Source organism: Acartia tonsa, chromosome 6, assembly GCF_053477335.1.
Source record: "Acartia tonsa isolate MP-2025a chromosome 6, ASM5347733v1, whole genome shotgun sequence".
NCBI lineage: Eukaryota > Metazoa > Arthropoda > Copepoda > Calanoida > Acartiidae > Acartia > Acartia tonsa.
In genome coordinates, this window is record NC_137265.1 from 36,554,629 (window position 1) to 36,578,188 (window position 23,560).

At 32.3% G+C, this 23,560-nt stretch overlaps 2 protein-coding genes across 8 annotated transcripts in view; one reads left to right on the forward strand and one right to left on the reverse strand.

Moving 5' to 3' along the window:
• The window catches only part of LOC145322525 (activin receptor type-1B-like), a 279,945-nt gene extending 273,211 nt beyond the window's left edge, over positions 1-6,734 (reverse strand). For both annotated transcript variants that reach the window (XM_080164624.1, XM_080164625.1), the window contains exon 1: positions 6,705-6,734. The gene's annotated coding sequence lies outside the window, so the exon portion shown is untranslated. The remainder of the gene's footprint in view (positions 1-6,704) is intronic.
• Positions 1-21,096, forward strand: part of LOC145322524 (protein spire homolog 1-like) — a 199,256-nt gene extending 178,160 nt beyond the window's left edge. For 4 of the 6 annotated variants that reach the window (XM_080164618.1, XM_080164620.1, XM_080164619.1 and 1 more), the window contains 10 exons: positions 404-533; positions 1,177-1,317; positions 7,549-7,610; positions 8,423-8,498; positions 9,508-9,579; positions 9,900-10,079; positions 14,189-14,367; positions 17,130-17,202; positions 17,570-17,617; positions 18,096-21,096. In XM_080164618.1, the coding sequence (XP_080020744.1) occupies positions 404-533; positions 1,177-1,317; positions 7,549-7,610; positions 8,423-8,498; positions 9,508-9,579; positions 9,900-10,079; positions 14,189-14,367; positions 17,130-17,202; positions 17,570-17,617; positions 18,096-18,185 (1,051 nt within the window). In that variant the 3' untranslated portion in view covers positions 18,186-21,096. The remainder of the gene's footprint in view (positions 1-403; positions 534-1,176; positions 1,318-7,548; positions 7,611-8,422; positions 8,499-9,507; positions 9,580-9,899; positions 10,080-14,188; positions 14,368-17,129; positions 17,203-17,569; positions 17,618-18,095) is intronic. The other 2 variants (XM_080164622.1, XM_080164623.1) reach the window with 1 other exon arrangement.
• Positions 21,097-23,560: the final 2,464 nt, after the last annotated feature.

The window sequence follows — 23,560 nt, forward strand, 5'->3', positions numbered from 1 at the left end:
TAGCTACGTCAAAACAAGAACCATTTTGTGATATTGTGGGAAATCCGCGCTTACCCAGATGAAATATTTCCAGAAGATGGCTAATATAACGATACAATCTCCCCCCCTTCCGTCCTTATAAATGTTCCCCGGACTATATTAACAACCTAAATTGACGACAAAAATTCCCCTGTAACAATGTCCTAGTAGTTTATTTTTACAATGGTTTATGTCAATTTTAAGACTTTAGATGTAACAAACACATAATAGACATTTCAAATAAAGCCTCTAATTCATAGAAATAGTAGACATACTGTTATTCTTTTCACGTTACGAAAACAGTCCAAACAGTTTGATTATTGAAATATATTTCAATACATTATTATTTTGATTGAAAAATAAATGAGAAAACATTAAATTTTAGAGAGAAGAAGGTGACCAACTGGAGAAATAGAAAGTTTGCCATGTCAGAACGGCGCAGTAACTCCAACAAGGTCATTGTTCAACTAGATCCGGACAATTCTTTCAGTCAAGACTCTCCACCTGATTCCATGGTATGCTATCAAATGTTATTCTTTTCAAAAGTTTTAAATCAATATATTTTCACTTCAAATTTAGTAATTATTTACAAAAATTCAAGGTTTTTTAGAATTTCGTAAAATAAAAGATAAATTGTGCTCTGCTAGATTATACCTTAAAGTTACCTACAGGAATCTTTATACATGGTTTAAAATTGATATGATGATTCTAACCTTTTAGCAAAATTATTTTTTGTTGACTGGATATGTAAATTAATGGTAAGTTCTCATTATTGTGAGAGTCAATGGGAGGTATTGTAATTAAATAGCTGTAATTTACCAATTACTGTATTTAAATATGTTTAATTATATTTTTTTAAATTTTGTATATTTTTTCATGTATAAATTGGGATATGAGACTTGATATTTTTGTCTATTAGTAGCGCAGCAATGACAAGTTAATTATATTACTAATGTTATTTGGTAATACAATGTGGGTGTACTGTATTATGCGAGCGTAGACTGCGAAGAACCTGTATTTTCAACCATTTCCTACGAATGTATGGATTTACTGAGAATGGACATTCTAGAGTAGCTGTACTAAGAAAAAATTCAATCGAAATAGAATTTGGATAATATTTAAAACCTAGTCTGTAAATTACATTTGTGTTATTTCTAGACATCTGCTGAAGACAATCTATGTTCTGTGATGGAGGAGGAGGAATGCCATAGCGGTGTCAAGGGTGGCGTGGGCTTGAGTCCCAGCAACCTTAACACACCCAATGGACTTACAAACCTTCATTCCGAGTTTATTAAATCGGTGAGTAATATTTTTTTGGGGGGTGGCTGGATTTTAGTTTAATTTTATTTGGATTGTACAAACCAACAGTGTCAAAACTATTCCACAAATAATTTTGATATACAAAAGGGGTAATTTTGTTTATCGCAAGTCAGTGTTTGCATTAATCTATCGTCCTTTTTCATCCCTGAAGATCACTGTATTTTGATTTATTAAAATTAATTTTGTCATATACAATGTTGCTATATTGTAATTGCTGCGCTATTTATAGACTTGCAAAATAAGTCATCTGACCCTTTTCTTGAGCACTATAACAATCTATTTGTTTTAATGACAAACATTTTTAGAATCTTAGTCCTCAATTAAGTAAGAACAAGAATGATATATTTATATCACTCAGTAATAAAAGATGTTTGAAACATTAATGGCCTTAGAGAATGGATCTTAAAAGTAGTCAATAAGCTATCTTACAGCTAAAACTCACAACAAAAAAAACAGTTGTCTATCTCACTTAGCAGCAGAGTAAATTCCAACCACTCTGACAGTCACCTAGATTTGTTGAATTGTAGAGTATCTCCGCTACTGAAAAAACTGTTGGTTAGTATAGTACAACATATTATGACTAAGGGGAGACTGTAGTATGATTCTCTAAATCGACCATTGCATGGGACAATATCCAACCCCCGGCCCACATATTTTATTTTTTTTCTCTCAAACGTTACTTACTTGTTACTTGAAGAAATTATTTCCTTTATTCCCAGGTTGGGACAAGTCGGAAATCTCTGAGCTTCTACTCGACTAATTCTCGTTCATCCACTTAACAATGCAGTTCTTGAATTTTTTAACATCCCTAGCTTTTTTTACTTCACTAGGTATTGAGTTCCATTTATCAACGACTCTGTCACTAAAGAAATGCCTTTTAATTTCTAGGTTGCTTCTCTGCTTAACCAGGTTTAAAGGTTCAGATCTATTTCTGGTGGTTCTGTTGGAGTTATTTAGGTCTCTGTTAAAAATCAAGCTTGACTGAACATTTCCAATCCTGTTAGCCATTTTATACACTTGTATCATATCAAACATTTCACGGCGTTTTTCTAATGTCCAAAGGTCAAGTTCAACAAGCCTTTCCTCATATACACTTGATCTGAGGCCAGAAATCATTCCAATGGCTTTCTTCTGTACATTTTCCAGAATTTGAACATCTGCCTGCTGCCAGGGACTCCACACAGAGGAAGAAAATTCCAGGTGAGTTCTGACATACTGTTTGTATAAACGAAGGAAAACAACTTTATCTCTGTAATGGAAACATCTGGTAATCTGTCCAAGTACTGATCTTGCTTTATTGGCAGCTTCCTGGCATTGTTGGGATGGCTTAAGGTTTGAAGTAAAACACACACCAATGTCTCTTTCACTCGATATTTTCTCCAAACTTACTCCATTTATGTTATAATCAAACTTTTTATTGTTATAACCACAGTGCATAATTTTACATTTTGCAACATTGAAATCCATATTCCAGACTTGTCCCCATTCATACAATTTGTTGAGACAATCTTGCATAATATCTGCATCCTCTTGATTTAGAACAACCTTAGCACCTTTGGTATCATCTGCAAACTTACGGAGAATATCAATGGCAAGTGCTTCAAGATCAATATCATCAATATAAATAATGAACAGGAGGGGGCCTAACACACTTCCTTGTGGTACTCCAGAGGTAACATCTCTCTCCTCAGATTGACAGCCATTGATACAAACCCACTGCTTTCTGTTGGTTAGCCATTCTTGAATCCAATTTTTAATCTTACCAGAAATTCCATACAATTCTAGTTTCTGGATTAGCTTATTGTGGCTAATTCTATCGAAGGCTTTAGCAAAGTCCAGGTAGAAAATATCAACAGGTTTTCCATCATCAATAAGTTGAAGTATTTTATCCATGAATTCAAGCAAGTTTGTCTGGCAGGAACGGTTTTTCATGAATCCATGTTGCGAGCCATTCAGGAGATTATGACGTAGTAGATGGTCAGTCAACTTTTCACGTATAATTCCTTCTAACAGTTTACATACAAGACTGGTTAATGAGACAGGTCTATAATTAGAAGCTTTACCTTTCGATCCTTTCTTGAAGATTGGAGTAACTTTTGCTCTTTTCCAATCATCTGGTACTTGACCTGTATCCAAAGATAACTGAAATAAAATCTGTAGAGGATCCAAGAGAGCATTTTTAAGATTTTTCAAGACTGCAGTACAGATTCCATCCGGGCCTGGTGCTTTCCCATTTTTCATATCATCTATTCTTTTACTAATATCGTTTTTTGTAACAACAAATTCAAACAGCTTCTCCTCTACCTCTGCTCGAGTCATAGGCTGAACATAATTCACATTAGGCTGATCTGTAGTAAATACTGAACTGAACTGATTGTTGAGAATATTTGCCATACCCAAGTCATCAGTTATAATTTTGTTGTTCTCCATTAATGGTCCTGTTCCAAAGTTGTTTCCAAGTTTTTTTTTAACATAAGCATTAAACTTTTTACGACCATCATTACCAGACTGTTTTGATATCTTTACCTCAACTTTTCTTTTGGCTCTTCTGACAGCTTTTCTGAGTTCCTTGGAAACAGCATCATAGTTCTGAATATTTTCATCACAATTATTGGCTTTCTTTTTTTTATAGAGTCGAGATTTTTTTCGCTGAAGTCTAACTATATAACTATTCATCCACAGTGGTTTTTGTGCGTCATTTTTAATTATCACTTTTGGCACATATTTTTCTGTTACATTATCAATAACACTTTTCAGTTTGTTCCAGCCATCATGAACATTATTTATTTCTCGCTCCCAATCAATATTTTTCATCTCATTTTCCATTTTTAAAAAGTCAGCATTTTTCCAATCATATCTAACATAGCTATTCACTTCATTTTTAACATAAAAATTTGTTGTTATTAAAAGCATTACATGGTCACTGTTACTGAGGGGTCCAAGATTTTCAACATTTACAATATTGTCATTGTTAGATAAAACAAGGTCTAAAATATTGTTACGACTATGTGTGGGAAAGTCAACATATTGGCTAAAATTTTTATCAATACAAGTGTTTAAAAAAGTCAAGCTTTTGTTATCAGAAGTAAGATTATCCCAATCAACACCAGGATAATTAAAATCTCCAATTAAAATACTGTTGTTAGGTGCATTTTCTAAAATCTCAATAAGTTTATCACAATTTTCTTTCAAACAATTAGGTGGTCGATATACTAAAAATACATTAATAATAGAATTATTACATGAAACTTTAAAACTAACATATTGGTTAAAATTGTTATATTTGTCACATGGTAAAACTTCAAGTCCTTTTCTTGAATAAACAAGCAGCCCTCCTCCAATACCATTTGTTGTGTCATGCCTGTCCTTTCTCAGTTCTGACACTAGTTCATAGTTGGAAATTTTTAAAACATTATCACTTATATTAGAATTACACCATGATTCTGTTACTAAAATTAAATCTGGTTTAATAATACTAGCCGTGGCTTCTAAGTCTGTAACTTTACTTAATATGCTTTGAGCATTAAGATAAATAAAGTTTAATCCTTTTGTATTGTCTCCTCCTCCTCCACCTCGATCTGGTTGTGGCCTGCCACCATCCTGTCCTCTGTCTCCTCCTCCTCTTCTACCTCCGATGGGCGTGTCCTTTTTTGGTATCTTGTTTCTGGATCTGGAGTCCTTACCCTTTTCATGCTCCTCACATTGGCTCCTCCTCATCCTCGGCCTCTCACTGTTGATCCTCGGGTCCTCTGGCCTCGACTCTGGCCCTGGCCCTGACCTCTGTAACTCTGGTTTCTCTCCTGAATCCTGCTCAAAACTAGCCGTTTTTCGCCTTTTAGGCCCACCAACCTCCATTCTGAGTTTAAATCACTATCTAATTCAGCATTTCTTTTGTGCATTTCTTTGGTTAATTCAGCCTCTTCCTCCCTCTGCTGCTTTGTCAGGTCAGGTACGATATGAATGCCGTCAAATTCGCCGTCTTTAAGGTATCTACTCTTGCTTACAAGATCACTTCTAGTTTGAGCATTTTTGAGACCAATCAAAATTGGCCGCGGATCTTGATTTTCATCTTTTTTCTCTCCAAGTCTTTTTAAGAATTTAACATCAGTATCTTTTAAGTTAACATTCATAGCATTGGCAACATCTTGGATCCATTCATGGTCAAACATCTTCCTATCCTTTCCCACAACATCTTCGCCAGCTTCTGGGACGCCATAAATGATAACATTTAACTTTCTTTCCTCTCTTTCTCTTATTTCGCTAAAAATGTCATTTTTTACAGATTTTGAGGAACTTGCAATCCTGCGACGATTTTCTTCACAATCAGTTTTCACACTAACAACGTCCTTTTTAAGATCACTATGATCATTTTTCAGTGTTTGCATTGTATTCTTCATTTCTTGAAACTCTTTGTTCAATGCCTTTACTTTGTTGTTCAGCACCAAGCCAACCTTCTTACAGTGTGCACAAGTCCAAGAGATACAATTTCCACTGTTTGTCTCATCCAGCAAGTATTTTAGCAGGTCCTTGCTTATACCAGAACAATCCGGGTGTGTATATTCTTCACACACCTGACACATGACACATGTGTCCTTTCTTTTAAAAGCTTCTTTACAGCCAAGGCAAAAATACTTCTGTTTTTCTGCCATCTTCCAACACAGCTAGTTTTGTCTGATTCACTCCAACAACAGAAAATCTCCCAACATAAACTTAAAATATACTCAACTCTCTCCCCTACCCTACCGAGACTTGATAGGTACGGGGCACCCTCGCGAGTGTGTGAGAGGGAATATATAAATAAATCACAATGAATAATTACAAAATATTACAGAGCTTGGGTGTCCAATTTTAAGTGCTTTTTTTATCTCATAATTTTTTTTTTCTTTCTTTAATTTAATGATCTTTTTTTTGTTTTCTTTTCTTTTTTTTTTGTTTTTTTTTTTTTTGTTTTTTTTTTTGGTTTCTTTTTTTGGTTTTCTTTTTTTGTTTACTTTTTTGTTATCTTTTTTTTTTTTTAGATCATTTTTTTTCTATTCTTTTATAAGCTAAGTTTTTTTTTCTATATATAAATATTTAAACTGGACAATCTTTTTATTGCTACAAATGCAATACTCTGTAATATTAGGTTTTAGGTTGTTAGTCAGGAATACATATATCCTGTGTTAAGGTTATAGATGTTAGTCTTGTTAGTAATTATTCAGTTTTAAACTTAATTATAATTTCAGAAATATCCAATTCACAAATATTATCTTAATTATAATTATCCTGGGTATTCTAGAACAGGAGGGTTATATATTCCGCCTCAACTGTATCTCCAACTCAAAAACTCAACATTTTTCCGGCAGCCGCCGGGGAAGACATTTTTATCTCTTAGTGAAGTGAATCAAGCAAATCTAGCCCGGTCAGTTTAGACGTATTTCTCAGCTTTAACTCTTAGATTAGATTAAAATTATTGGTTGAAAAGTTTAGACGCTGAAGGTTTAAACAATCAATACTTGATAAGATTCCCTAAAGCTTTTAAGAGTTTAGATCTTGGTTTTAAGATTTTAGGTACTAATATCTCCTCTCTCAAGGACTTCTAATGGGACGAGGTAATGGGGATAATGACCCTCCCCCCCACCCCTAAAAAATCTTTTAAGCCCCTCATTCACCCCCCTTCCCTAAATGAAAAGCTTGGACGTCCTTGCACCCTGGTATTTATGGCCCACTGACAGTTTAAGGGAAACTACAAAAGAGTCAGTTTAACAACTCTTACAACTTTTCTAAAAGTCATGAACAAACTCGAAAAGAATTTTAATTTTTGAGGATTTAATTAACCGACACAAACATGGATATATATATTTATAGTTTAGTTCTTACTTCCTATTACTTTTATTTTTTCATCACACAATAAAACCAGGGATTGAGGGGACATTGGGCTGTTTAAGACACTAGTCCTTAAAGTTTTATATTAATGTTCTTTTATTCGTTGGATTAACAACTTTGGGGACTTCTATTGAATTTTGATTGGTTGGTTTACACATTTTAACCACTAATTGTAATCTACAGATGGGTTAATTTTTGGAAGGATCATTGACTATGTACATTAATTTATAGGACCTTGTCTTATTCCTTTAGATCTCTGCAATATAACCATAAACTCTTTTTTATAATACACAGGGATAAAAAATATATTATTAAAATATTTAAATCAATTTCTATCATGTTTAGGAGGAGTGGATGTCTGCCCTTCAAACCCTAGAGCTTAGTTTAGATGAAGTCGTTCATATCAGGTAATTATTAGATCTTTGGTTAATTCAGGGTCAGATTTTGTACAGTAATTAATAAGTTTCTTGAATTTTACAAATATGTATTAAGGTTTATTTAATAAAATGTAAAAATATCAGGGAGTAAGGGAGGGGACAATGGGCAATTAATTCAATATAAGAGTTATCAAAGAAAGGGCATGAAATCCAGTTTAATCCAATAAATTTGTAGGAAATTATAAAGGGAGTGTTAATTGAATAATAGATTTCCATAGCGTCGTGTAAAGTGAAATCACAACTTGTTTTTGATGAAATATATTGAGGTTTTTTGGTGTGATTTTTATATTAAAAGATTATTGGACCCGGCCAGCTGCTAGCAAGAATATGACTGCCCCTTTTTATTCTGTTTATTTCCCTTGCCCCTTGTCCCCACCTCCCTTCTCCTATCTCCCCGTCTGCTACATTCCAAACTAACACAACGAGTGTTTATTTCCTTTCCCCCCACTTCCCTTATACCTTCTCCCCGTCTGCAATATTCAAAACATACATAACGAGTAGCGGCATTCTATGCGCAAGTCCCCAAACTCAGTCAGAAACTGCTAAATTCTTGCACATTCCCTTTAAGCCAGTCCCCAAAGTCTGAGACTCCTAAAAATTGAATATTCGATCCATTGTCCCCTCCCTTACTCCCTGAAAAATATGCATCAATTTAAATCAAGAAGTTAAATTTTATTGGCCATTTGCCTTTGTACTTTTCAGACTTTCGTGTATTTTCGGTCTAAGTTATATTCAACAAAATAAATGTTAATTGGAATAAAATCTATTATTGTTTAATTTAGGTCTGTGTTATCCCGAGCCGAGCTAGAGGCGCTTCCTTTGGACAACAACCTTAAAACGGACGTTGAAAAGGGAAAGGTATAGTTTTTGTTCTATCTATTACAGTGACATAAATATGGGATAGGACAAGGGTAAATTAATATCTGAATCTAAATATCCTATCTTGATTTTGGAATATATTTATACTTATAAATTGATCTTCCCTAATAGTTCTCAACTTGTATTTGCCAGCTACCCAAAGCAAAATTTATATGAAGGAAAGATTGATTAATTTTCCATTATCCAATCCCTATATTCGAATTATGAAGAGACACAAGGGAGAGATGGGACATTGGACTGTAAATTGTACTGGTACCCAAAGTTTTAAAAGGTTTTATAATTCGATTGCTTATAATCTTTATGTCCTTTTCGATCCGTCAGTGTTCAAACTTTTCAACCAATAAATTTAAATCTACAGAAGGAACATTTTTAATAATTTGGGATGTAAATCAATTTATCGTCCATTGTCTTATCCCTTTAAATCCCTGATAGACACTGAGACTGGCTCAAGTTTAATTGTTAAACAAACCCTTTTTTTGGTTAAAGATAAACAAATATTTATTTAAATGTTTAAGAATTTTATAAATAAACATAACTATCAACCATTCATGAAAGTAACAAAAGAGAAATTTAAAACTTTTGAAATAATTCAATAGGTATCTTTAAGCAGTAAATTTAAGAAAATAAATCTTCATTCCCAATTCTTTTGTGTATGATTTTGCTTTTTGTAGCTGCTAAATATTAGGTGAAAGAGTCTAGACATTGTATTTCAATGGATTTATTATTACTTGAATCTTAAACCAGATTATAATGTACTCTAATAAAATTAAACTTGTAGCTGGCTAAAAAAAACTACCCCCTCGCCTCCTACTGGATGAACGAACTGACAAATAAATGGCAAGGGGAATTGTAGCCTAAATTGACGAGAAATTTTCCCCTGGCATAATATCCACAATCCACATATATTATACATCCGTTGTCCCTTTACTCCATGGAAACTGTTCTACCATGTAGTTTTTATGATGGAATAAACTTTGTTATATTTTAGATATGCTTTATGTGCAAGAAGACCCGGTTCTCTTTGTTCAGCTGGGGAACCAGATGCTCACTATGCAACCAACAGGAATAGTTTCACACATACAAACTTCATTATAGAGTGGCTTAGCTTTTTTAAATTAAATATCATAGAAATATCTTATTAAAATAAATTATAGGAAAATATTTTGTGGGAGATAATTTAGGGTCCAATTTTGTACAGTACATCTTTGTACAAATGTTTTTTTAGTATGTTTGATAAGACTTATCTACTAAACATATATACATAAATCCAGATTTTAAATAAACCAGAATTTTAGTGATTATTAGTTCTTGCGTATATATTACGTCTACTTGTTGGTGACTGTCATCTAATATGTTTACCTGAAACTTGTGTGCTTGGAGCAGGTGTGCCACAAATGCGTCAGCAAGATGAGAATACCGCTGGAGCACTTTGCCTCCGTGCCTGTGTCGGCCCTGACACCCCACCACCACCCAAGCAGCGGGCAGTCCTCCTCTACGGCGTCCAACGGCTCCTCGCCGATGGCTTCGCTGTCCCCCATACCTCAGCTCGGCTCACTCAAGGTAGGCCTACATTTGACCATGGCAAACATAAGTCATAACCCAGTTGTGTAATAGTTACACTTAAAAAAATACGTGAATAATATTGCAATATTTCGCGATAAACCGTATTTATGATTATTCTGTTAGGTTAGGGTTCAGGAATGGTTGGATCGCTCCATAAGGATAGCTTTTTGGAATTATTTTTAGAAATCCTTATACTAAAGTAACAGGATGTCTGTGTGTTTGTGTGTCTGTGTGTTTGTGTGTTTGTACTGAAGGATCTCGCTTACCGCTGAACCGATCGGGTTCTCCTCAACAGGATAGGTTTATAACTATTTTGGGGGAGGGTACCACCACCCTATCAGGAGAAATCGCCCCTAGAAAAAAATCACCCCTCCCGAAAAAGAGACTCCAACGAAACATAAACCAATTATTTCTGTAATTAGATATTTTAAATAAAAAAAAAACATTCAAAGTGCCACTAGAGGCCTCTAGGGGCGTAGCCGCTAGTATCGTAAATAGAAATAATAGTTTTTTTTATAGTGGATCTTGAAAACCAATGGAGAATGGACAAAAATCTCCTTTACCATTTGATTTTTTTTCTTCATATTTCTATTTATTTTGTCTATTGCAAAAAAATGCTAGAAATAAAAATTACTTGTAGGCATTGTTTAACCTAGGTAAATGATATCATTTAAGTTAAACAAACAAAAAAGGGTTATTTACAAGTAATAAGGACAGTTATGGCAATATGTAGCGCAGCAATGACAATGACAAATAACTACAAGTAGTGAAAACGAATAACTTTTTTGCCAATGTGAAGTCATTAAAGATGGTATCTAAAACTTAAGGCCTTATTTTGCAGGTGATGTCAAAACCGCGGAACATGACATTTTTGGTAGATGGTACTTTACATTTTTTAGTCTTTATATTAGCAAGGAAGTACCAGTAATTTTTACATAACCTACTTTAAATTCCGAATGATGTAAAGACCGACAATGATTATAGAGTCGCTGCGTCTGTATAATTATGTTATGACAGGATAATAAAGTTGGAATAATGGATAATTTCACAAATTAGAAACAATTTATAAAACAAGTAAATAATAGAACAATACTAAATAGTTTCTTTATTGTACAAATTTTAAAAAGTTAAGCATTGCATAATTTTTGCCAGGGTTTAATATGTTCTATATATATAAAGGTTTGTGGGAACAGGGAGGGGTAAAATTCGATTTTTATTGACGGAAAAGTTGTGGGCAAAACAATTTTTTAGGCCATTTTGTGTAAAAGAATGATTTTCTGACTTTAATAAATTGTAATTAAAAATTTCCACACATTTAAAACTGAGGGCTAGTAAACAGGGTTCTAAAGGGATAAGATAATGGCCGAGAAATTGATGTACTTCCCCTTTAATGATACACAAAATTATCCCTTATGTAGATCAAATTAGTGGTTTAAACGTTTAAACACTAAGATTACTTGACTAACCAATTAAAATTCCCCAAAGTTATTATGCCAACGATTAATAAAACGTTACTATAAAATTTGGGGACTAGTGTAATAAACAGTTCAATGTCCCCTCCCTCCCTGCTAAGTTGGGGTGTAGCCGAAAAAGAAAATCTTTTGATTAATCAATTAAAATTTAGGCGGAGATAAGTTTCAAAATGTCTGAACACAAAAATTAAATCTCTTTAATAATTTAATTTTTAATAAGAAAATGTTTCGTAACTTCATACATTTTTAGTAGCGAAGATCTTAAAAATTAAAATTTGTCCGTCCGTCTATTTTTCATACTCACTAGCGGTATTATATGTGCATCTTTATTTATTTAAATGTATGTACTTTTTAACTTATACAGTTTTTTTCTTCTTAACTGCTTTTTTGTTTTTGTTTTCTAGTTGCGCTTCAAGTAGATTGGTTGGTTGAATCATTGAGTTGAGCGTCCAAATGTTTCAACCACTGATTGTAATATACAAAATGGGTAATTTGTGTATCATCATATTGAATGTACAACATGCATCAATTTATCGGCCAATGTCTTATCCCTTTAGATCTCTGTGTTAATTATCATTATGATTTTATCATAATACCTTTTTTGACCTTTTAAAATAAAAAGAACTTAGTTGCATAAGTTTTTTTAAAAATCAAATTTAATTAAAAGTCTGGAGATTGATAGGCATCGAAATTTTATCTTGAAAGGAATTTATGTCCAATTTCCACAAGAATTAATTTCAATAAAACCATCCTCCCCCCTCCCCACCTCCCAATATAATGTATCCTTATTTTGATTTTTTGAATCGTAGCTACTTTGCAAGTAGGTCGTTGGTTGTTCTTCTTTACACACAAAACAAACAAATACACGTTTTCAGCAGAGAAATGTTACTTTGTCAATAATTAATGTTTTATTTAACGTAATATTTAACAGTTAGAACTTTCAGACAAATTTCGTGCAATCAAAGGGTTGGTCGTCTAAAGAGCGTGTGGCCATATAATCATGCACAGCAATTAAGCAAGATTTGGTTCAGAGATGTACCAAAATAAGATCTTGTGGTGTATCCCGTCCTTATAGGCTAACTACTGTTTTGCTACAGTGTTAGCATTTAATTGATGCGTTATTTCTAAACAAAATTGTCCTTGTTATGGATATATTTACCTCTCAAACCCTCCCCTCATCCCTACTAATCTTTTCCTCAATATCAATTTCTTTACTTTATTTTAAGAATAAAAACTTGAAAGTTAGAAAATAAAAGTTGCCTTTTTAGGTATAACCTTAAGATCTCATAAATGGCTGAATGACTGGGTGTTGGGCTGAGAAAAAGTGCTTTGCCCAAATCTAAATGATCATTACTTAGACATAATGTACTGTTTTCCCTATGGTATTTATGAAATCTGATATATCATAATTGAGGATTTTGACTGACCTAAACTCAAATTTTTTCACCTTATAGAATATTAGCCTTGGATTAAAGAATTAGCTTTTTTTTAAATGTGGGGGGTTTATATTGAAGGCCTTTGATTCTGCGGTGGTGAATAAGCCCTTACACATGAATTCCCAATATTATTTATACTTCATTGAACCCAGTTTCATTCCTAAACTTGTCACACTATAATTGGGGTATGTCCGTATGTCAGTACGTCACATAAACTAAAACTTTCTAAGGATCTAAATTGATAAGACAATGGCCAATGAATGTTACACAAAATTTATCCTTTTGTAGATTACAATCAGTGGTTGAAACGTGAGGACATTCAACTTAATGAACAAACGAATCTAATTTTAATAAAAGTCACCAAAGTTGATAAGCTAACGAGTAAGAAAACGTCACTATAAAACTTAGAGACTAGTGTAATAAAGAGCCCTCCCTCCCTTGAAACTTTTCAGTTATTAGAGGACAGGTTTAGAAAATGACGAAAAAATCAAATTGACGCTCTGACGAAAATATATCATGCAGTATTTATTGAGAATGAACACCAAGAACTGCATGAACTTACTACATAATACTTTACTGTTCTTTTTTCTTAAATTTTAATCGCTTGACATTTTTACGCTACCTGTAGTCGTATTAGTCCTTGTTTATTTGTAAACTTGACTTTTCTTTACTTTTGCATTTTTATAGTAAAAGCGGTGACCTAAATGTGTCATTTCAGTTTTCAAGGTTTTTCTATTAACACAACTTCTTTATACTTGGGATATGTACGTAAAAAATTGTAAAAATCACGTAATTACAAGCAGTTTTTGTCATGCTGTCTGCTTGACTTTTCGTCTTTATTATACTTAATACGGAGAAATGTTGATATAATTGTACCAATATTCATAATTCGAATATAAACAAAGGTTTATTTTCTGATAATAGTTATTTATCGTATCGTATTATAAACAGTTTTTTCCGTGGGTATAAATATGTATAATTATAAGAATAAAACCATTTTTTTGCCCCAAATGGCGAAGGCACGGGCTTAAAAAACTGGTTTCAATCTTATGATTGTACTTTTTTATATTAATAGAAAACTGGATATAATACGATGCTATGCTTAATTTTTCAGTATGGCTGAGAACCTGTTTCGAAGCGATACTGGAAAAAGTCTTCCAAATATTTGACTTATTTTGAAACTTTATTTTATTTTCAGGAAAGAATGAGCTCCCCCAACCTAACCTTACCACGGGGCCTTAGCAGTGCTGGCTCTGCCCCAACCTCGCCAAATCCCCGCCGCCGATTCTCTGGATGCAGTAGTACAGCCAGCGGCGGCGGCGGACCCACTAGTCTACCAGTTTTCACAAGCCAAGGCATTACGACTGTTTCAGCAAGGTAATAATTAATTCAGGGATAGGGTAACACAAGATAAGAACTTATTTATTGCTATTATTGCTACATTTTAATAAGAGTTAAGACATTTGATGAGGGTTAAGACTAAAGACAATAAGTTAATGTACATTGTACATTATACATTCCTCATTATGTTAATTAAAACTACCCCTCCAGTAGTTTCAATTATTGGTTAAATATTTTGACACTGCTAGTTTGTCCAATCCAATCAAGATGTCATTAGTCCTCAAAGTTTTTAAGCCAACGAATAAAATTATATTTTTTTCTTACAATTTTAAGTCCCAGTATCCCTCTTGGAGCAAGAAATAAAAATGTTAACTGGTTATTGTTCCACTTACTACAGAGCTATGATATTTTAACATGTTAATTATGTTAGCAAAAGGTGTAAATTAGACAATTTAGAAATTATATTTTGCTGTTTTCATGATCTTAATTAGTATCTTTCGAGATTTGGCCCCTTTCACCTCTCCCCTAATATTTGGTGTTTATATGTTGTAGTTAAATTACAGGGATAGCAACATGAATTAAAATCAAAGCTAGTGGTCCCACTTTTTTATACCATTCACTTATACCATTATACAAAAAAACATAAAATACATTATTTACTCAAAAGTATATTACAAAGTTTTAAAAATGTAATGTATACAATTTGTTAAAAGTTTTTTTTCTTCATAATTTGGGCTTAAAAGTAAAAGAAGTAATCAATCTACTCGTATCTTGGTCGTTTGCTGCCAAATTACTACATATTTACAAATATATTTATACTAGCGGCTCCACAGCATCTGGAAGCCTAGTATATAAGAAGAGCTTAAGAATAGTCTAAAATCATCCCAAGACTTGAATCTGAAATTAAACTAGCCTAAAATCATTAACTATGGAAAGCTTAACTAAAACAGAAAACCCAATCGGTTCAGACAAAAACTTTACAACTTTATATATTAGGGTTTTTGTATAAATGCTGCCATTGTTAAATTATGTGATGAATGTTTTAAACTTTGTGCTCCTAGCTCTCACACAGGAAAGAGGAAACATTAACATTTCCTCCGCCTAGCGGAGTCACAACAAACTAACAAATCCTTAATAAAAGTAAAAGGATGTCTGTTTGTTTGTACCGAAGGGTCTAGATAACCGCTGAACCGTTGTGGTTCTTCTTGACAGGATAGCTACTCATATGTCTTGGGAAGGTTTATAGATATTTTGGAGGAGGGTACCATCACCCTCCCAAGAAAATCGCCATCAGAAAAAATGACTCTACCGCTTAATTTAAAAAAAACTAGAATTGAAAGTGTTGGGTTGACATCCCCTAGAGTTCTCAGGGGGGTATCCGCTTATATTTTCAAAGTAGCTATTAACGACAGACAAACAGGCATCGTTCAACATTGGAATTTTAATTTTAGTGAAAGCATAAGAAATTTAAAAGCACATACTGTTATAATGAAGCAGCTATGCCCCTTGCATCATGGGTCTTTGTATTCTAAAGGAACAGATAGGTGTAGAAAAATAGCTGAAAGCTCTAAAGACTTCAATCTGAAAAAGAAATAGCCTAAAACCATCACATGATATGTATGTTAAGCTTAACTAAAACAGAAAACCCAATCGGTTATAAATAAAAAAAACGGGTATAGTCCCTTTCGTAACATCGCACCTCATGGGCGATTCTTCGTATTTTTCACAGTAGCTTTTCTCCTATTTCTAGCCCCTGCGGGGGGCTCTAACCCTGCGTGGGCAATTACCTAACCCTGTGGGGCAATCACATAACCCAATATAACCTAACCTGGGGCGATGCTACAAAAGGGACTATTCCCAAAAAAAACCTTTCTTTTTTAGATATTAAGATTATGTATATTGATTACAACGTATGAACACCATCTCTTTCTTCTGAGCATATTTTGGTTCTCAAACATATAAATAATACCAGGGTGTTAGTATAATCAACCAAAACCAATTATAATCAAAAATCTACCAAAAAATATATATAATAGTTATTTATTACATCATATTATAGACAGCTTTCGGCGAATATTAAGATTAAAAATGATAAGATTAACACCAGTTTTGTTAGCTCCGAGAGGTCGAAGGCCAGAGTTATCAAAATTGGTATTAATTTTAAAATTTTTATTTTAATATTCGTGGAAAATTTCTGTACTACAATACTATATATGCTTTTTCAGTATGACTAATAACCGGTTCTAATCCACCGATTATTAATCGGTTTCGAAGCAATACTTGAAACTAAATTATATTTTGCTGTTTTCAAAGCACTCGGCCCATTGCTGTATGCCGTAAACAATAATAGAAAAGTTAACCGTTATAGTAATATTTATGCTCAAAATACGTATTCATATTTGATATTAGGATTATTATATTTATCTTTTTTACATAAAATTTAGGGTACTTGTTTTATTAAATTAATACTAAAATCATTATAATATCATTAAATTCTATTATGTGGTATATTTTAGAGAAATTTGACTGTAAAATTATACTAGTACCCAAAGTTTATAAAAAGTTTTTTCTCTTAGTAGGCTTAGAAACTTTGGGTCCATTAATTGAAACTTGATTGGTTGGTTCAAACTTTAAATTAAGGGTCCAAATATTCCAACCAATAATTTAAGCATAGCGAATGATAGTTTTGTTTATCATCATCTGGGATTTACATCAATTTATCATCAATTGTCTTATCCTTTAAGATCCCTGATTAAGCGTAATAATAAACATTACTTCATAATTTGATTTATATTTAGACTTGAAGATGGAAGGCGACATTCATTTTCCCGGGATACTGGCAGCCTCAGGTCAAGAAGAGAGTCAATACAGGTACACCAGCTTATTCTGTTACTCAGGGAGGGTTGTTTATTATAATAGTCCCCAAAGTCTTATGATAACGTTTTCCTATTCGTTGACTAAATAATCTTGAAACTTCTATTAAAATTTGATTGGTAGATTCATTTAGTTGAGTGTCTAAACGTTTTAACCACTAAATGTGATTGTCTTTTCCCTTTAGAGCTCTGATTTTGAATTATAAATATTCAGTAGTTTCTCAACAAACATACAAAATAATTTATTTTAATTGGACAAATTTTACTTTGATATGTAGAGTATCTCCTATTATTCTTTAAAAATATGTATAAACCATAAGATTGTTTGTTTTATATTCCAAATATCATATTTTAATTATTTTCAGGGCACCCCATTAACTGTTTGTCATGATTGTAAAGAAATGGTTTTGCAGGTATTGTACATATATCATTCGTGTTAACAGCGCAGTTGCTCTATAACTAGGGTATGTCCGTATTTCCGTGTGTTAAAATGTAAAAGTACTTAAGAATACAAAGTTTTGTGATTTTTTGTATTTTTTATACTTTACAGTTTATTCAATTGTTTAGTATATATTTTTTTACTCTTTCTCACAAGAGTTTACTATTCTTTTTTAATCCAAGCTATTGTTAACTGCCTTTGAATGCCACCTATTGACATTATTGTCCTTGTTCTGTATGAATCCTAATGATAAAGTGATAGAAAGTATGTATGCCTGCCTGTTCTTCTCTTCCTTTAGACCACAAGATTAATAACGGCGTTGTACAGACCAAAATAATCTGGTCAATGAAAAAGGAGGAAGGGAGAACTTTGAATCATAAATTATAGTTCATTTTCCCATCCCTATTTCCTGATTTAAAATGAAATATTTCATCTATATACAACGTTTTCAGGTTGTACGTTCACAAAGTACTTCAAGGCGGGGACAAATGACCAGGTCACTGTACCTCCAGCTGTCTCCAGGCTACACGCCAGAAATTTAGCCAGCTAGTTAAAGAGAAGCTGCACTTGATACTAAAAATAGACTTGTATAAATTCAGATCAAAATTTGCGTCAATCTTCCTTTCAATTTATAAAGGATTTTACACTTATATTCAAAGTCAAAGTAGTAAATTCTAATAATAAAAAATAAGAAAATATTTATATTTAACCTCTTAATTGTGATGTTTTATAATAAAATGTATCATTGTTGTATGTATCATTATTGTTAATATGCTTTCAATTAATAGACCAAAAATTATATTTTCCTTGTAAAAAAAATTACACCATAACTTTCGTTCATCGTCCCAAAGATTTGAAAATTATAATTTTTGTTATTATTCTTTTTTGTCGATATCTCTTTCTGAGACATGATAATTTTGTATTTGATAAAAGACTTTTGGGAGCTCAGCCCCTAATCTATTCCTCAAAACTGAACCTTTCTTCAAGTGCAGGGTGCTCTTTCAATCTATTTTTGTATTTCATTATATTTATGAGCTTTTAATGTATAAAATGTGTTGATTTAATAACATTAAACAGTTCTTGAATTATATTTTTATTTGTGTGTGGATAGTTTGTTAATTTTTATGTGTCTAACATTTTTATTTTAGTTAAAATTGCTAAGCATTTAGAAAAAAGTCTATTTTAATTTAATTTTTGTTTACAAAAATTTGTCAAATTTTCATTTTTCATGAATAAAAAATTATAAAAAAAACTGTCCATAATTTTTGTATACCATAAAATGTGCCATTATTCCCGTATTTAGAGTTATTTACAAGGCCCAGATGCCTAGACGTAGAATTGGTGCCACCGATTGTTTCATGTTGAGTTTTAAAAAACGGACCCTGATGTATTAAGTTGAGTTTTAGAAACAGATCCCTAAACCTTGATCAAAATAACGTTGTCCCTTATCAAGATTTCAACATGACCCAGATCCGTGGTTCCCAACGTACAGACAATGGCCAAAAATTATGGCTTTTTAAATTTGAGATCTCTGTCTAGGGTACTTTTTAATTAGGACTGCATGGCTATCAGGGATCAAAGGATAGGATAATAAAAATATTTTTTTTTCTCAATATATTTAAAGGAAAGTTTTGTTTTTTACTAGTAGACATTAAAATTGCACTAAAACGGGATCGTATCCTAAGAAGCGCACCTTTTAGCACTAGATAGGTTAGGTAAGGTTAGGTTAGATAAGTGAAAGGTTACTGTTGTTAGGATAAGTAAGCTAAGGTTTGGTTAGTTTTTTTCTAAGGATTGGCGAACTCTTTTGTAATCCCGTGTTGGTTTAGCATAACATTGATAAAAGTATTTTTGATTTTTGCGGGTAAGGCATTCCGCAGGGTTTTGAAGCAACTTTTTTATACTCAGTCCTTTATTTTCTGATATTCATGCATGTCTGAGGTGGGGTAATTAAAAGAATACAGGGTGCTCCATCAAAATTGTCCAAAACTTTAAAATAGAAAATTTAAATAAAATAAAAGCAAAGTAAAATATAATTAACTTTTTTGTCAGTTTCTAAGCCTTTTCTTTTCGTCAAACGTATGCAAGAAAATTTTAAATATGCAAACAAAATTCATCTAAAAGGCGCACTTTATTTTTTGAACATTTTTTGATGGGGAACCCAGTAAATTTTTTTTCTGCCCTTAATTAAAGGCCAGTTAGGTTGAAATTGCCTAGTTTAAATATAATTTAAGGTTGCGCTGGAACTAAAAGAATATTTTTTGATAATGAAAATGGCTCATTTTTATATTTTTAACAGTTTAGTAGTAATTAATGTCTTTAAGATTTAGATTAATTAGTTTCAAGAAAGCATTTATAAAGACTAAAAATTAACATTTTTTTGGTTTAGTTGTATTATCATGTGATTCAAATATTATATTGTTATTATTATAATAACTTCATATTGGAGACAGTAATTGATTGATTGAATTTTTGTATTTATTATATTAGAAAACCTAACTATTATTATTAAACTAAAAGTTGGCATGTCATTAATGATTACATTTAAACTAGTCTTAGGTATTTAGAATTATTTTTGGATGATTTTTTTTATTTTTGGTAGATTTTTAAATGAGATATTATTTAAGTTTGTGTATTTATAGTTCTAAAAGATAAAAATAGATTTTTTTATTTTTGATCTCATTTAAATATTTAGGAATGATCAAAAACATTTATTTTAAGTTTAAAAAGCAAAAAAATTAAGAATAAGCATTCTTAACAACATTTAAATCTACACTAAAAGAAAATAAGGCTTACATAAATAAGAATTACAAGTAAGCAAATTTGTTAAGAATTTGAAGAAAAAAAATGATTTGGTTAAATTACAAAAAGTTTAATTAAGAAGGAAGTTTAGTATTAGTACCTGACTGTGATAATTTTTTCTTAAATCTAGACAATTATTTTAAAAAAAATTTTAGGTCATGAAATTTCAAGGGATTCCAAGGAAAGCCTTGAACATTTTGTATTATTTGCCGTATTATTTTTAGCAAAAAAGGATTGTTCATTTATGTACCATAAGAAACATCCTTTTAAGATTTTAATGATTTTTATCTTTCTTTTACAGGATCTCTGAATAATTGAACACTCTCTTTTTATTTATATCAAAGATAAATGTCTAGATTGTTGATTAAGTTAAAATATTAAAAATCACATATGTATTATAATAATGTGATAGCAAACACTGTCGAACTATTTTAACCGCCAGTTTCAAAGTCGCGTCAATTTCATAAATATTAGAAACAGCTTTTCGCGGATAGTAACATGTAAAATTTTAAGATCGATTCCGGTTTTGAACATTGAAACAGTTTCGAACCTGGCGGTCAAATTAGTTTTCAGTGGTAATTATAAAGTGTAATCATATTTTCATGTTCAATCAATTCTTATATGACAATTAAAATATAACGACTAGAAAAAGTACCCTTTTTCATTTTTTTAACCCTTACAGATCGGGCCCCAATTCCCACCTTAATAGATCGGGGGGTGGGGGGGGGGCTCCAAGAGCCCCCCTCTATCTCGGCTCCTGGTACAGAGAAAGACGTATTTTTTTTCTGGTGGTTCATGTGTATTTTTAGAGAAAATTACTTTTTCTAGTCATAGCGGTCAGACCGCTCCTTAGCCGCTTTTTAGCGGCCAGCCGCTAAATTTTAAAACAGCTGTAGAGCGGCCAATTTTGCAGCTAGGATGACCAAATTTTAGGACGAACTTTTATTTTTCATAACAAAAACATTACTTTTTCTGATCATCGCCGAAAAACGGCAAATAACGGAAAATAACGGAAACCGCCATTTTCGGCGGTTACGGCGGTAAAACGGCGGTTGGCGGCGCAAATTAATATTTTTATCTGTTTATTATTGCTCAAGGATTTACCAAAAAAAATTATAGTTTTCTAGCTGTAATAGAAGCCAGGATATTCATGATATATGTCTGTAGTAAAAGCCGGACAAAAATCGGTCATAAAGTCGGTCAGGGAGCGGTCAAACGGTCATAACACCACTTTTCTCAGAAGGTCATTGATATCTAAGTATTCACCAAAAAAATTTTAGGATTCTACCTTATACACAAAAGTCATAATGTTAGAAATTAAGATTTATTTTGAATTTTTTCTAATTTTTTTTGCTACCCAACCGACTTTGACCGGACACCACGACCGACACAGACCAGATATCCTAATAAAATCAACTCTTGCCGACGTATAATTACTAAACTTAAAAAGTCATGAAGTTACAGCTCTCCATCTTACCTACAAAAAAATGAGATTGAAAAAACTAGAGGGGGGGGGGGGGCTCTTGAAGCCCCCCCCCCCCGATCTGTAATTATGGTCGGTCCATGCGTCCTTTCGTCCGTAGAATTTTCTATCAACATATCTATCGTATAGATGTATATACAGAGAACTACCTCCCTTCAGTTTTAAAAGACCTCTTTCGTTTGCTTCTAAATAATTTTCTGCTACTTAGCTGTGTTAATATAAGCGATTCCATTGGTTGATTTTCAATGACCCAATAGGAAGGTTGCACAAGACGATTGCGATGGGGAGATGCAGTTATTTGACCCATTCTTACTCTATGTAGTGTTTTACTTTAATTTCCTATCAATTTCAAACTTTTCATAATGATTCCCATTACAGTTGGGTATGATTTAGAAAGCGTAGTAACTCTAAAATTGTTACCAGAAAGTCCGTACGACCATTAAAAACATATTGATTTTTGACAACAATTTTTCATGTGATAAAATTAAAAAAATGTAATACTGATTCCTAGAACAATAAAGTAGAGTGTTATAAGCGAAGCATCTCTATATTAAACTCCTAAAATGTAAGTATGTCCTTAAAAAGTCTCCTGCTATTATATGCTTCTATTCAGTTCTTAGGCATTGTCCTATAAAGAAGTTGTATCAACTTTTTCACTTTTTATTTAAGATAGCTAGCCGGCTCTTTTAGTAAGTAGTAGATGTAAAATTTTTCATAGAATTCAGATATGCAATCAGTTTTTTTGTAGACCTCTTATTTTTTAAGTAATTTAAGTTTTTAAAAAAATAATTAAGTCAGTTTTAAGGTACTAAAACGCAACAAAATAAAAGAAGAAAATGGCCAGTATGAACAAAAATAGTAAGATCTTTAATTTGACACCTTACTTTTAAAATTCTGTTAAGTAATTATTGAAAAAATCTATTTTGTTAACCTCGGATTAATCAAAACTTTGAAATTAAAAATATCCTCTCACAGGCATAAAAAGTATGTGTTCATATATACTTTTAGAATGAGAAAAATAATACGAATCCAGTCTAAGCAAAATTGAAAAACTTTTATAAAACTAAAATAAAAAATATAAGTTTTTTTTAAGAATCATAATTTTCGGCTTTAAAGGGTTAGCTTGAATAAAACCTGAACAAAACCTAAACAAAAGACAGTGCAATGTAGCAGTTATTTTTTAAACACAAGAAACAATAATGTATTTTTAACTGCATTGTTTTGAAGTTTATAAACAGACTGATGCATATTTGTTCATAATTTTTCATTCTTTACATGTTCTGTAATATCACTATATTTATTGTAGTATCTATCTATAATACAAAGTAGAACGATGTCTGTCTGTCCGTCTGTCCGTCTGACCGTCTGTCCGTCCGTCTGTCTGTCTGTCCCTTAAGATCTCGGTAACCACTGAACCGATCGGATTCTACTCTTCAGGGTATCTACCTATTGGTCCTGTGGTGGTTTTAAGCTATTTTCTCGGGGGGTGGGACACCCCCAACCCCCCCAAAAACCAAAAAATCCCCCCCCATTTTTTTTTTTTTTTTTTTTTTTTTTTTTGAAGGAGTTTCCATGGTCCTTTATGGTCTCTCGCAATAATTTTTTTTTATCACCTCTTGGGCAAAGCCCCTA